At 45.9% G+C, this 15,471-nt stretch overlaps 1 protein-coding gene across 1 annotated transcript in view; it reads right to left on the bottom strand.

The window, feature by feature from the left end:
* Positions 1-15,471, bottom strand: part of abcc3 (ATP-binding cassette, sub-family C (CFTR/MRP), member 3) — a 94,086-nt gene that overhangs the window by 41,558 nt on the left and 37,057 nt on the right. Inside the window, exons 2-3 of the mRNA XM_052033314.1 lie at positions 8,559-8,735; positions 734-859 (exon numbers count right to left, since the gene is read on the bottom strand). Coding sequence (XP_051889274.1) covers positions 734-859; positions 8,559-8,735 — 303 coding nt within the window. The remainder of the gene's footprint in view (positions 1-733; positions 860-8,558; positions 8,736-15,471) is intronic.

Genomic DNA, 15,471 nt, shown 5'->3' with positions numbered 1-15,471 from the left:
AGATAAAGTGCCCTTACTCTCATTGTCCTTTAAGAATCCAGTAACCTTTGTGTCCTTTGTGTTTGACTTTTCTGTTCTCCACTCTTACTTTTTTCTAACTTTTGCTCTGGTCTCTGCTTTGCTTCCCTCTGTCTTTCTGCATGGATTCCCAGCCCGCTGCCATATTAGTTTAAACCCTCCCCAACAACACTAGCAAACAATCCCCCAGGACATTGACCCCAGTCCTGCCCAGATGTAGACTGTCCAGTTTGTACTGATCCCACCTCCCCCAGAACCAGTTCCAATGCCCCAGGAATCTGAAACCCTCTCTCCCGCACCACTGCTCAAGCCACATGTTCATGCTAACTGTGCTGCTATTTCTACTCTGACCAGCACCTGGCACAGGTCGTAATCCTGAGATTATTACCTTTGAGGTCCTACCTTTTTTTTTAATCTCCTAGCTCCCTAAATTCAGCTTGTAGGACCTCATCCCGCTTTTTCCTATATCGTAGGTACCTACACGCACCACGACAACTGGCTGTTCACCCTCCCCTTCCAGAATGCCCTGCAGCTGCTCTGAGACATCCCTCAGAGCAAGGATTGTTCAGTGAGGAGCAGGATAAGTATCTGAAAGGAAAGAATTTGAAGGGCTGGGGGCGTGGGATTAACTGGATGGCTCCTTGCAAACAACCAATATGAACTTGACAGACCGAATGGCTGTGCTGTGACCATTCTGTGATTGTGATTTGCTCACCATTGTGACTCCCAGTAACAGAGGACTGATGAAATACACTGGAGCTGATCCTTTCTGGTTCACCATCTCATAGATGGAGTAGAAGAGATCCAACCAACAGACAATCCACAGCAGAAGCCCCAGAACCTGCAGGAGAGAAAGACAGGAACAAGACAGTCAGACAGTGACAGATAAATACAGCTCAACCCACTAGTATAAGGTGGTGTCCTTGAGAACGGTATCCATCACACCAAGTTCATCACCTGTGTGACGTTTCCTCAGAAGTTTCATACCTCCCTGAAGGACACATCCCATTGAGACAAGGCACGGCTGGGCACAGTCCAAAAGCAGTAATGTTTTTCTTTATGAACTGACCACACTCTGCCAGCACCTGGAAGCATTGTCAAGAGTGATGCTGAACTCTTCTGGTTCCCAGTGATGAGTGGTTCCCAGCAGCCATTTGAGGCAGGTTAGCCAGTCAATGATTTCTTCTGCCCTGGAGTACCCGCCAGCTCAGCTAGCAGATTGCTGAACTGACCTCAAGGACTTTTACTCTATCACCTTCCAGCCATCCTTTGACAAAAAGAGACCAAATCCCAGACCCAAGGAAGATAGATATCAACCATTGACCTCTACTGATGGGATTACAAATAACCGGAGCAACTCAAAATGTGTGCACATAGGCACCACCCTCTCACCCACAGCACAGACACTCCTTAATTGCAGTAATCCACAGAGATTATGTTGCCAGTTGCAGCCAAAATCAACCCCAAGTACAGAAGAATACCTTCCAGCATCAGTAACCCCGACATGACTGCTTGAAAAGCAAAGGCCTGCAGATGCTGGAAATCTGAATGATGAAACTGGTGGTGTTGCTGCCTGAGAGAGGGTAGTGAAGGGCTGTTAATCACAGCTGATCTGCTGGAGGCTTGAATAAAGGATGAATGAAACCAGGAGAGTAAGAGAAAAACAAATGTTGGAACTATGAGACACAGAACACTGCTGGAGCTGAAATGTGAAAAAAAACAATGTGGGAAATACTCGTCAGGTCAAACTACATCTGTCGAGAGAAAAACAGTTTCTGCTTCACCTTGCTGACATCTCAATACATAGATATAGCCAATTCATGACATGACATAGCTCATGACATAACCAATTCTGGCACAAACTGGAAAAACTGATTATCTGAAATCATTGCATTCAGTGAAATTGAAAATAATCTGCAGATGTTGGAAATCTAAAATAAGAATAGAAAATGCCAGAAGCCCCAAACCTGGACTCTGTTTTCCTTCCCACAGATGCGGCCTGACCTGCTGAGTACCTTCCAGTGCTTTCTGCTTTTATTGTTCTTGGATTCAGTGTTAAATTCTGAGGCTGTAACATGCCCGGTCAGAAGACGAGGTGCTGCTCCTCAAGCATCATAAAACGCTATTTTATTCATAACTGCATTCTTTAGTTACATACAAAGAAATTGTATTTTTAACAAAATAATTATAAAAATGCATTTTTATATCCTTTACGTTATTCTTAAAGGAACTCTCCGGACTTCTTAGATGTTGTGAGGAATAAGAGAAGGGATCCACACTGACGATCTAAGAAACGTCAACGTGAATCGGGACCAATTATTAAAAAAAATCAAACAGACCAGTGCAGGATTCCAGGCCCAGATACAGGGCAGTTATCAGGTCCAGGTACGAGATTGCCAATTTCACATTCTACCCTACCCCCACACTCAACCTTTGCTTTCACATATTATGTGGGTACAATTACAATGTTTAAAAGATATTTGGACAGGTACATGGATAGAAAAGGCCTAAAGGGATATGAGCCAAACACAGGCAAATGGGACTAGCTTAGACAGACATCTTGGACAGCATGGGTGAGTTGGGCCAAAGGGCCCGTTTCCGTGCTGTATAGTTATTAAGTCCAACTGACTCTTACCAGAAGGATAAAATTACAAGAGGTCTCAGAATGGACCAAAATGTGAAAGATCAAAAAACTTCCTGCATGCAATTCAAACAGAAAACAAATCTCACCTCCAGTAACTTCTGCTGCAGACGATCAAATGATCCAATGTCATACATAACTGCAGGTTAAACTGACCATTGTCCATCCACGTCCCACTGCACTTTCAGCACAATCCTCTTTTCTGAATGCCCAAGACATACACTGAGTCTGTAATCAACCTCTCTGTGGTTCTGAGAAGCTCCTCAAAACTTTTGGTCATCCTTCTACGTTTAAACATTTCATGAAGGGCAGATCAAGATCATCATCAAAGTCAGAAGGAAGTCACATTGAATTCTGATGCCGAATCAAGAAAAACACAACTATAGGGAGCAGGAGCTAAAGAATAAAAGTAGAGCACAATGGGCTAAACAACCACCTTCTGTGCCATAAGATTCTATTTTCTTTCATTCATTCATGGGGTGTTGGCATTGTCAGTTTATTACCCACTGAAAGGTGAGCCATACGTTATTTTCATCCGCCTGACATGACGATATCTGCCTGAATGGCACTCCCCCAGTACTACGCAAGGCAGTTTTGTATGGATTACGGGCTCACATCCTGACCTGGGACTTGAACATTCTACAAACAGTACCAAAAAAACAGACACTAAACACAAAACTGGTGGAGCTGATGGCAGCAGAATGACAAAAGTAGAGCATAGAACAGCACAGGTACAGGTCCTTCTGCCTACGGTCTTTATTTATTGGTTTCTTTTTGTCACTTGCACCGAGGTACAGTGAAAAGCTTGTCTTACAAACTGATTGTACAGGTCAATTCATTACACAGTGAAGTTACATTGAGTCAGTACAGAGTGCATTGATGTAGTACAGGTAAAAACAGTAACAGTACAGAGTGAAGTGTCACAGCTACAGAGAAAATGCAGTGCAATAAGGTGCAAGGTCACAACAAGGTAGATCGTGAGGTCAGAGTCCATCTCATTGTATAAGGGAACCGTTCAATAGTCTTATCACAGTGGGGTAGAAGCTGTCCTTAAGTCTGGTGGTACGTGCCCTCAGGTTCCTGTATCTTCTACCCGATGGAAGAGGAGAGAAGAGAGAATGACGTGGGGTGGGTGGGGTCTTTGATTATGTTGGCTGCTTCACCAAGACAACGAGAGGTAAAGAGTCCAAGGAGGGGAGACTGGTGTCCATGATGCGCTGGGCTGTGTCCAAACTCTCTGCAGTTTCTTGCGGTCCTGGGCAGAGCAGTTGCCGTACTAAGCCGTGATACATCCAGATAGGATGCTTTCTATGGTGCATCAGTAAAAGTTGGTGAGAGTCAAAGGGGACAAACCAAATTTCTTTAGCCTCCTGAGGAAGCAGAGGCGCTGGTGAGCTTTCTTGGCCATGGCATCTACGTGATTTGACCAGGACAGGCTGTTGGTGATGTTCACTCCCAGGAACTTGAAGCTCTCAACCCTCTCAACCTCAGCACCATTGATGTAGACAGGTGCATGTACACTGCCCCCTTTCCTGAAGTCAATGACCAGCTCTTTTGTTTTGTTGACATTGAGGGAAAGGCTGTTGTCATGACACCATTCCACTAAGCTCGCTATCTCCTTCCTGTACTCCGACTCAGCGCTGTTTGAAATACGGCCTACAACGGTGGTATCATCTACAAACCTGTAGATGGAGTTAAGAGCAGAATCTGGCCACACAGTCATGAGTATATAGGGAGTAGAGCAGAGGGCTGAGGATGCAGCCTTGTGGGGCACCAGTGTTGAGAATAATCGTGCCAGAGGTATAGCTGCCTATCCTCACTGATTGCGGTCTGTTTGTTAGAAAGTCAAGGATCCAGTTACAGAGGGAGGTGTTGAGCCCTAGGTCTCGGAGTTTGGTGACAAGCTTGCTTGGGATTATTGAATTGAAGGCAGAGCTGTAGTCAATAAACAACAGTCTAACGTAGGTGTCTTTACTGTCCAGATGCTCCAGAGCTGAGTGTAGGGCCAGGGAGACGGCATCCACTGTAGACCTGTCCAACTAATTAAACGCCAAACTAAACTGATCCCTTCTGCCTGTATAGTGTCCATATCCCTCCACTCTATGCACATCCATGTGCCTATCTAAGTGCCTCTTAAGCACCTCTCTCATATTTGCCTCCACCACACCCCTGGCAGCGCATTCCAGGCACTCCCCGCTCCCTGTGTGAAATAAAACTTGCCCCACACATCTCCTTTGAACTTACCCCCTCTCACCTTAACTGCATGCCCTCTAGTATTAGACATTTTGACCCTGGGAAAAAGATACTGGCTGTTTACTCTATCTCATAATCTTTTATCAGGTTTCCCCTCAGCCTCTGCCGCTCCAGAGAAAATGATCCAAGTTTGTCCAACCTCTCCTTATAGCACATGCCCTCTAATCCAGGCAGCATCCTGGTGAACCTCTTCTGCACCCTCTCCAAAGCCTCCACATCCTTCCTGCAATGGGATGACCAGAACTGAATGAAATACTCCAGATGCAGCCTAACCAGAGTTTTGTAAAGCTGCAACATAACTTCCCGACTCTTGAACTCAGTGACTTGACTAATAAAGGCAAGCATGCCATATGCCTTCTTTACCACCCTATCAACCTGTGCAGCCACTTTCAGGGAGCTGTGGACTTGTACCCCAAGACCCCTCTGCACATCAACACTGTTAAGGATCCTGCCATTAACAGTGTACTGTCTCTTTGCATTTGATCTCCCAAAGTGCAACACCTCACGTGTGGCCAGGTTAAACTCCATCTGCCAACTCTCATCTTAAATGCATGCCCTCTAGTATTAGACATTTCAAATTAGATTCACAAGGAATGACTGTGCAACACTACGATTTGCCTGCTATAGTTTGTGGAGAAATAGTTCCCAGTAAACATAAACCAATTGTTACATATTTGCACAAAAGCTGTTTCATTCACTTGTCCATTAATGATTCACTTGCCCCCGCAGAAAGGGGACTGAGCCCTTGAGAATATAACCATTTCTCACGACTTCCTCTTACCACAGTGAGCAGGCTGACAGCAGTGCATTCCCTGCTACAAACCGACATTACAAACACAGGCAGCAGCTTGCCTTAACCACTTCTTACCTTGCACCTCCTCCTGGCATCCACACAAAAGCCCTTCCCAGCCAGTGGCAAGTGCAGCCCCACATTAGCACAGAGGTTGTGGCCGCTTTATACAAGAACATATTACATAGAACAGTACAGAGCAGGAACAGGCCCTTCAGCCTATTGCGTCTGCACTAACTAATCCAACTAATGCCAATCTAACTAATCCCATCTGCCTGCACACGGTCTGTATCCCTCCATTCCCTGCCTGTTCACGTGCCTGTCTAAATGTTTCTTAAACGTTGCTGTCGTATCTGCTTCCACCACCTCCCCTGGCAGCGCGTTCCAGGCACCCGCCACTCTCTACAAAAAAACTCTTGCAGCTCTCCTTTAAACTTTCCCCTTCACCTTAAACCTATGCCCTCTAGTATTTGACATTTCAACCCTGGGATAAAAACCGACTATCTGCCCCATCTATGCCTCACAATTTTATACACTGCTATCACATTGCCCCTCAGCCTCTGACACTCCAGTGAAACCAATCCCGAGTTTGTCCAACCTCTCCTTATAGCTAACACACTCCAATCCAGGCAAACATCCTAGTAAACCTCTTCTGTACCTTCTCCAAATCCTCCATATCCTTTCTATAGTGTGGCGACCAGAACTGCACACAACACTGCAAATGTACCTAAAGTACAAAACTACTGAACTTCCGGACTTTTATACTTAATGCTGCGACTGATGAAATATGCTGGATGCCTTTTTTAAAACCACTCTTTCCCCTTTTGTTGCCACTTTCAGGGAGCTATACACGTGCAGCCCAAGATCCCTCTGTACATCAATGCTTCTAAGGGTCCTGCCATTTACTGTATACATTCCTCTTGCATCTCCCAAAGTGATTCACCTCAGACTTGTCTGGATTAAACTCCATCCACCATTTCTCCACCCAAGTTTCCAAGCTGAGCAGGAGGAACATTGTAAAGAGGGCAGCTCTGACCCATCACTGTTGCTTTCTCTAGTATCAGAGATGCCCAGGAAGTTAATCAATGACAATAAATCAGCCACTCATTTATCAGTTTTGGTTAAATGTTACCCAGATTGGCTTTGTGCCAGTATTGAGGTTTGCAGCTGATCACAAAAGAAGAGCTGTAAACCTCAATCCTTTACGAGGATGTTGCTGGCACTCAAGGGACTGAGTTTCAATGAGAGGTTGAACAGGTTGGGACAGTTTTCATTGTAGCGTAGGAGAATGAGGGGTAATGTAGAGGTGTACAAAATCATGAGGGCATGGATAGGGTGAATGGCCACAGTCTTTTTTTTCCAGGGTTAGGGAATCAAGAACTAGATGACATAGGTTTAGGGTGACAGGAAGAGATTTAATAGGAACCCAAGGTGAAACTTTTTCCATGCAGGGGGTGGTCAGTGTGTGGACTGAGCTGCCAGAGGAAGTGGGTGAGGCAGGTATTTCAACAACATTTAAAAAGGTACTTGGACAGGTCCACGGATAGGAAAGGTTCAGAGGGGTATGGGCCAAATGTGGGCAAATAGGACTGGCTTGGATTGGAATCTTGGTCGGCATGGACCAGTTGGGCTGAAGGGCCCATTTCAATGCTCTATGACAGACATTTTAAGAGAACTTGTGTGTCTGTGCTTCACGGGGGCCTCCCCACTCTCCTACCCAGCTCCAAGCTCCCAACAGGGTACGAAGGGCCCCCCTCGCTCTCACCTCCTCCCATACCGCTCACCACCTCCCCCTCCTTTGATCCCATATCCCAGCCCCAACACACCCTTCTCTCCCCCTCCTCTGACCTCCCTTCCCCCTCACCCTTTACCCCCCCTTGTCCTCTCTCCCATTACCCTCTTCTGACCCACAACTCAGCTCAGCAACCCCTGCCATGTCTTTCCTTCCCCACACCCCCTCCCCCCCAACCTCGTCCCCAGCCTCCACCTCTCTGATGCCAAGTGGTCGGTTCTCAGCAGAGGCCTCACTTTTGGACCTGTGCCCACACCTCAATGAGTTCCAGACCTGACATAATGTTGAGCTCTTCTTCTGCCACCTCTGCAACCATTTCTTTGGCAAGAAATTGGATGCACTGCCTGAGAGTGGTTGAAGCTGGGCCACTGACAGCATTCAGACGACCATTTGAATTGTTTAGGCATAGAAGGCTGTCGATCAAGTGCTGGGAGATGAGATTAATATGGAAGGGTGCTCACTGATCAGCATGGGAGGGTTGGGCTGAATGGCCTGTTTGGGTGCTGTACGGTTCTATGGCTTCTATGACCAAGATATTTAAATCTCTCACAATTTAACACATTATATTTTATCTGCCATGTCATCGTCCACTCACTTAACCTGTTGGTATCTTCCAGAAGCATCTGTGTCTAGTGCTCAGTCAACACTAAGTAATCCACACCCTTGTCATCATTCTTATTTTTTTGTTGCAATTGGTTTGCTTCTTGAGCCATTTTAGGAGTGGAGTAATATTTAACGACATTGATGTTAATCTGGAGGCATGGATTTCCTTCCAAAAAAGGATATTAGTGAACCCAAATGAGTATTTAGATTTTATAATCACATACAGGACATTGCATTAGTTTTGTGGTCACCATATTGAAACAAGCTTTTTAAATCCAGAGTTATTTAACTTAATTCCCTGATTGTTCTGAAGGAATTTGAACTCCTCTTTGGGTCATTAGGAACGACCTCTGGAGTACGTCCTGTAATTTAACCTCTGGTCTCCTATTTCCCGTGATACTTGCAACCCAGTGGGAGCAGAGGGCTTCCCAAGTTCTTGAACACCAATGAGCCACACCTACCGTTTTGACCCTGTTGAGTACGGTGACTCTGATGTAACCTCTTTTGCTCTGTCGGAGATACAGGAAGTACAGCGGGAAGGTCAGCCAGAGAAAAATGCATGGAATCCAAACCAGGATGGTATTCTGGAAACATGGTGACAGATCTGGACTGTTCGTGTGAAAAGTAACGTTGTGATCCTGTAAGGGGAAGAATGGGGAAGAGAGAGGTCAGCTTGTGAGAGATGCAGCAACCCAACATCCAAATCAGAAACAAGTTATGGAATATTCAAGCACCTCTGACAAAGCTTTTGGTCTCCTGTCTTAGTACCTCGTTACGAGGCTCGGTGTCAAATATTTTGGATTCACACAGGGATCCCACAGTAGAATGGTGAGAATGTGGTTGGAGTGGGAACAGATCACCAAGTGGTCTGCTGGTCATGTCACTTCATCAGCAGTGATACTCAGACTGCAATTCCCACTTCTGCCAATTACTTACAACACAGGTAAATGTGTTTCACTGTTCTTTTCTGTTACTAACATCCATCAAGACTCAGCAACCAATAGAGTAAGCACTCAGTGCTCAAAACTCAGGTCCACAGCTTTCCCTCTCCTTATTTATAACTATTAAACCACCAAACTAGAACAGTTCAATATTCACTCTTTAAATTATGAATCAGAAATAAAATAAACCACGTGAATCCCCGGTTTGTCCTTAGTGGACAGTGGCTGATGTAGGTGGTTAACAGGGTGCACAATGCAACCTCTGGTGAATTACCAGCCTCCTGAAGAAAGGACAGTTGCAATGGTCAGGTGATATGTTGTAGCTGCATGAAGTGGGAGCTGGTGGATCCCTCTGTGGTTCCTGGTGACCACATCTGCAGCAAGTGTTGGTTGCCCGAGGAACTTGGGCTCAAAGTTGATGACCTGGAATCTGAGCTTCAAACACTATGATGCATCACGGAGGGGGAGAGTTACCTGGACGCTGCGTTTCAGGAGGCAGTCACATCCCATTAGATTAAATTCGGTCTGTGGTCAGGGACAAGGGGGTGTGACTGTGAGTGAGGCAGATAGGGTAGTGCTATAGCAGCCTCAGCCCTTGAGCTTGTCCAACAGGTCTGAGATTCTTGCTCCCTGTGTGGATGAGAGTGAGGGCTGTAGGAAGGATGAGCAACCAAACTATGGCACTGTGGTTCAGGGAGCCATTCAAGAGGGGACAGGGAAGGGAAATGTAGTTGTGATTGGGGATAGTATAGTCAGGGGAATAGAGACAATTCTCTGTCGCAAGGATCGAGAGACCCAAAGACTGTGTTGCCTGCCTGGGTTCAGGACATCTCATCTGACCTGCAGAGGAATTTGGAATGGGAGGGGAAGGATCCAGTTGTCGTGGCCCATGTGGGTACCAACAACGCAGGTAGAACAAGGAATGAGGTTCTGCTGAGGGAATTTGAGCAGCCAGGGACTAAATTAAAAAGCAGAACCAAAAAAGTAATAATCTCTGGATTGCTACCTGAGCCACGTGCAAATTGGCACAGGGTCAATAAGATCAGAGAGTTAAACGTGTGGCTCAGAGATTGGTGTGGGAGAAGTGGGTTTGAATTTGTGGGATATTGGCACCAGTACTGGGGAAGGACAGAGCTGTTCCGATGGGATGGGCTCCACCTGAACCACACTGGGACCAGGGTCCTGGCGAATCCCATAACTAAGTATTGGTATTGGTTTATTAATGTCACTTGTACCGAGGTACAGTGAAAAGCTTGTCTTACAAACCAATCATACAGGTCAATTCATTACACAGTGCAGTTACATTGAGTCAGTACAGAGTGCATTGATGTAGTACAGGTAAAAACAATAACAGTACAGAGTAAAGTGTGACAGCTACAGAGAAAGTGCAGCGCAATAAGGTGCAAGGTCACAACAAGGTAGATCGTGAAGTCATAGTCCATCTCATTGTATAAGGGAACCGTTCAATAGTCTTTATCACAGTGGGGTAGAAGCTGTCCTTAAGTCTGGTGGTACATGCCTTCAGGCTCCTGTATCTTCTACCTGATGGAAGAGGAGAGAAGAGAGAATATCCCAGATGGGTGGGGTCTTTGATTATGCTAGCTGCTTCAGCAAGACAGCGAAAGGTAAAGACAGAGTCCAAGGAGGGGAGGCTGGTGTCCATAATGCGCTGGGCTGTGTCCACAACTCTCTGCAGTTTCTTGTGGTCCTGGGCAGAGCAGTTGCTGCACCAAGCTGTGATGCATCCAGATAGGATGCTTTCTATGGTGCATCTGTAAAAGTTCGTGAGAGTCAAAGGGGACAAACCAAATTTCTTTAGCCTCCTGAGGAAGTAGAGGTACTGGTGAGCTTTCTTGGCCGTGACTTCTACGTGATTGGGCTGTGGATAGGGCTTTAAACTAAATAGTAGGGGGGTGGGTTCAACAAATTGGAAAAGTATGGATAATGTAAAATGGAAGGAGAGTGCAGGAGAGGTTACTGAAGTCTCCAGAATAAAGAATAAGACAGAAAGTTTAGAAAGGGATAAAAAGTTAACTTCAGGCAACATGAAGACAAATTTGAGAAGGATGGTGAATGCAGGACTGAAGGTGTTATATTTGAATGCACACAGTAAACAAAATGAGGCAGATGAGCTCATAGTGCAGTTAGGAATTGGCAGATGTGACGTGGGCATCACAGAGTCGTGGTTGAAAGAAGGTCACAGCTGGGAGCTAAACATCCAAGGATACACATCCTATCGAAAAGACAGGCAGCTGGGCAGAGGGGGTGGGGTGGCTCTGTTAGTAAAAAAAATGAAATCAAATCTTCAGCAAGAAGTGACATAGGATCAGAAGATGTAGAATCCTTGTGGGTAGAGTTAAGAAACTGCAAGGGTAAAAGGACCCTGATGGGAGATATATACAGGCCTCTGAATGGTAGCCAGGATGTGTGGTACAGAACACAACAGGAGATAGAAAAGGCATGTAAAAAGGGCAATGTTACGGTGGTCATGGGGGATTTCAATTTGCAGGTCGATTGGGAAAATCAGGATGGCACTGGATTCCAAGAGAAGGAATTTGTAGAATGCCTACGAGATGGCTTTTTAGAGCAGCTTGTGGTCGAGCCCACCAGGGAAAAGGCAATTCTGGATTTGGTGTTGTGCAATGAACCAGATTTGATTAGGGAGCTTAAGGTAAAGGAACCTTTCAGAGGCAGTGATCATAATACGATCACCCTGCAGTTTGAGAGGGAGAAGCAAAAATCGGATGTATCAGGATTACAGTTGAGTAAAGGTAACCACAGAGGCGTGAGAGAGGAGCTGGCCAAAGTTGACTGGAAGGGGACCCCAGCAGGGATGGCAGTGCAGGAGCAATGGCAGGAGTTTCTGGGAGTAATTCGGAAGACACAGGATCAGTTCATCCCAAAGAAGAAGAAGCATTCTAAAGGGAGGATGGGGCAACCGTGGCTGACAAGGGAAGTCAAGACAGCACAAAAGCAAAAGAGAGGGCATAAAATATTGCAAAAATGATTGGGAAGCTTTTAAAAACCAACAGATGGCAACTGAAAAAGCAATAAGGGGAGAACAGATGAAATACAAAGGTCAGCGAGCCAATAATATAAAAGAGGATACCAAAAGTTTTCTCAGATATATAAAGAGTAAAAGAGAGGCAAGAATGGGTATCGGACCACTGGAAAATGACGTTGGAGAGGTAGTAATGGGGAGCAAAGAAATGGCGGATGAACTGAATAAGTATTTTGCGTCAGTCTTCACTGTGGACAACACCAGCAACATGCCAGAGATTCCAGAGAGTCAGGGGGCAGAAATAAGTGTAGTCGCTATTACTGAGGAGAAGCTGCTTGGAGTAGATAAGTCATCTGAAGGTGGATAAGTCACCTGGACGGGATGGACTACACATCAGGGTTCTGAAAGAGGCAGCTGAAGAGATTATGAAGGCATTAGTGGTGATCTTTCAAGAATCACCAGAGTCAAGAATGGTTCTGGAGGACTGGAAAATCGCAAATGTCACTCCACTCTTTAAGAAGGGAGGGAGGCAAAAGACAGGAAGTTATAGGCCTGTTGGCCTGACTTCAGTGGTTGGGAAGATGTTAGAGCCCATTATTAAGGATGAGGTTTCGGGGTACTTGGAAGCATATGACAAAATAGGCTGAAATCAGTGTGGTTTCCTTAATGGGAGATCTTGCCTGACAAATCTGTTGGAATTCTTTGAGGAAGTAACAGGCAGGATAGACAAAGGAGAGTCACTGGATGTTGTTTACTTGGATTCTCAGAAGGCCTTTGATAAGGTGCTGCACATGAGGCTGCTAAACAAGATTGGAGCCCATAGTATAACAGGAAAAGTACCAGCATGGATAGAAGATTGGCTGACTGGCAGAAGGCAAAGAGTGGGAATAAAGGGGGCCTTTCCTGGTTGGCTGCCGGTGACTAGTGGTGTTTCGCAGGTGTTGGGGCCACTACTTTTCATGCTATATGTCAATGATCTGGATGACGGAATTGAGGGCTTTGTGGCCAAGTTTGTGGATGGTACAAAGATAGGTGGAGGGGCAGGTAGTGTTGAGGAAGCAGGGAATCTGCAGAAGGACTTGGACAGGTTGGGAGAATGGGTAAAGAAGTGGCAGATGGAATACAGCGCAGGGAAGTGTACGGTCATGCACTTTGGTAGAAGGAATAAAGGCGGAGACTATTTTCTAAACGAGGAGTGAAATCAGAAATCGGAAGTGCAAAGGGACTTGGGAGTCCTGGTGCAGAATTCCCTAAAGGTAACTTGCAGGTCGAGTCAGTAGTAAGGAAGGCAGATGCAATGTTAGCATTCATTTCAAGAGGACTAGAATATAAAAGTAAGGATGTAAGGCTGAGGCTTTATAAGACATTGGTCAGACCACATTTGGTATTGAACCCCATGTCTAAGGGTGGATGTGCTGGCATAGGAGAGGGTCCAGAGGAGGTTTACAAGAATGATCCTGGGGAATGAAAGGGTTAATGTATGAGGAGCCTTTGATGGTTCTGGGCCTGTACTCGCTGGAGTTTAGAAGGACCAGGGGGATCTCATTGAAACCTACTGAATCTTGACAGGACTGGACAGAGTGGACATGGAGAGGATGTTTCCAGTAGTGGGAGAGTCTAGGACCAGAGGGCACAGCCTCAGAATAGAATTAGAACTGAGATGAGGAGGAATTTCTTTAGCCAGAGGGCGGTGAATCTGTGGAATTCATTGCCACAGACGGCTGTGGAGGCCAAATCATTGGGTGTATTTAAAGCGGAGGTTGATAGGTTCTTGATTAGTAAGGATGTCAAAGGTTACGGGGAGAAGGCAGGAGAATGGAGTTGAGAGAGAAAAATAAAATCAGCCGTGATTGAATGGCAGATCAGACTTGATGGGCTGAATGGCCTAATTCTGCTCTCATGTCTTTTGGTCTAATGACTACACCAGGGGATTTGTTCATTTGTAATTACAGTTTCTTTTTATCCAAACCTTGAGGGAGTTCAGGTTAATACAATATACCACCTACCCCAAAACATACAATGCACAAAATCAGGTATAAATAAACAGCACTGCCCTCACCCCATCCCCAACTAACAGAGAGGGCTCTTCCCCACACCCCCCAAGCCCACCCACAGGGCTCTCTCTACGCCCATTACCTACACACAGCCTTGGAAACCCATAAGGAGCCCAGCTGATTGGACTTGGGGGCTGACAGCAGATCCTGGAGGGAACTTTCAGAATAAACCCACCATTGTTTGGTGGCCCAGCACAAAGCTCGTTCTCTTTGATCAGCCTGCTCTTGGTTTTGACCTCAGCTTGTGCCAGGTTCAGGCTAAAAGTTGAAGGAAATTTTTACATCAGTCCTCAAGGAGATAAACCAGATCAAGGCTTGCCTGGAATTCTGTGGATTCTTGAACTTCTGTTAAATGCTGACAATACTGGTTAAATCATTACCAACATTTTAAACCCGGACAACACCTCTCAGAGGAGAATGGGAGCAGTTCCTACATGAGATCAGCTCTCAAGGACACCAGCAATTAAGCTCCTGCTGAATTCTGGTCATCAGTGGTTTAATCACATGGGGAAGTTACAAGTTTTAGCCACTGACTTTATCACCCAATTAACCACTGTGCATGCCACTCTCCTGAGCCACATCATCCTACCATTGCAATTTCTCCCTCTGAAGACACTGACACTGCCCACTCCACTGCTCTCACACACCATGGACTGGACAACCTTCCCATATGGCCAGGAGAAAATTCAACCTTGGGGGCTCTACTAGCACAGACCAGCTGGGCCAAATGGCCTGATTCTGTGGTATGTGCATTCAATGCCAGTCACTTCTACACATGGTAGTCACTGGGTACTTAACATGCCATGCCTGCTGCTCATCATTCTTATTTAGCTCTTACCACCACCAGGATGAGACAGAACACAGCAGGACCAATGAATGCCCACTGTGCACATCCAGATCAGGAGGTGCATCTGCAGGCACAGTATCCTGCCCACAAAACAAGGGCTTCCCCATCATACAGCACTCACTGGAGGCAAATCCTGCTCTGATGTTTGGGGCCTAGGCTGCACATCATTCATAGGGAAAATAGAGAGTCCAGCACTTCCCAACAAACTGCCCTGGTTATCTGCCCCACAACCTTCCACTGTGTACCCCTCACCCCGTCCCAGCATCCAGATACTGCCAGGATTTATTCCCCAATTACACTTGAATTGAAGTTAACTCTTGAGGTTAAAATCCTACTAATTCACTGGGGTCTGGAGTCAAATGTAGACCATAACAGGGGGTAAGGCAGATTTCCTCCCCAAAGCACATCAGTCAAAGTCAAGTTTCCTGTCATCTGCACAGGTGCAATGAAAAACTTACTTGCAGCAGCATCACAGGCACATAGCTTCAGAGGAGCAGTATTCACAAGAAAAGCATAAGTTAAACACAATTT

Source organism: Pristis pectinata, chromosome 18, assembly GCF_009764475.1.
Source record: "Pristis pectinata isolate sPriPec2 chromosome 18, sPriPec2.1.pri, whole genome shotgun sequence".
NCBI lineage: Eukaryota > Metazoa > Chordata > Chondrichthyes > Rhinopristiformes > Pristidae > Pristis > Pristis pectinata.
Note: the sequence above shows the minus strand (reverse complement) of the source record. Positions and strands in the feature narration are given on the sequence as shown.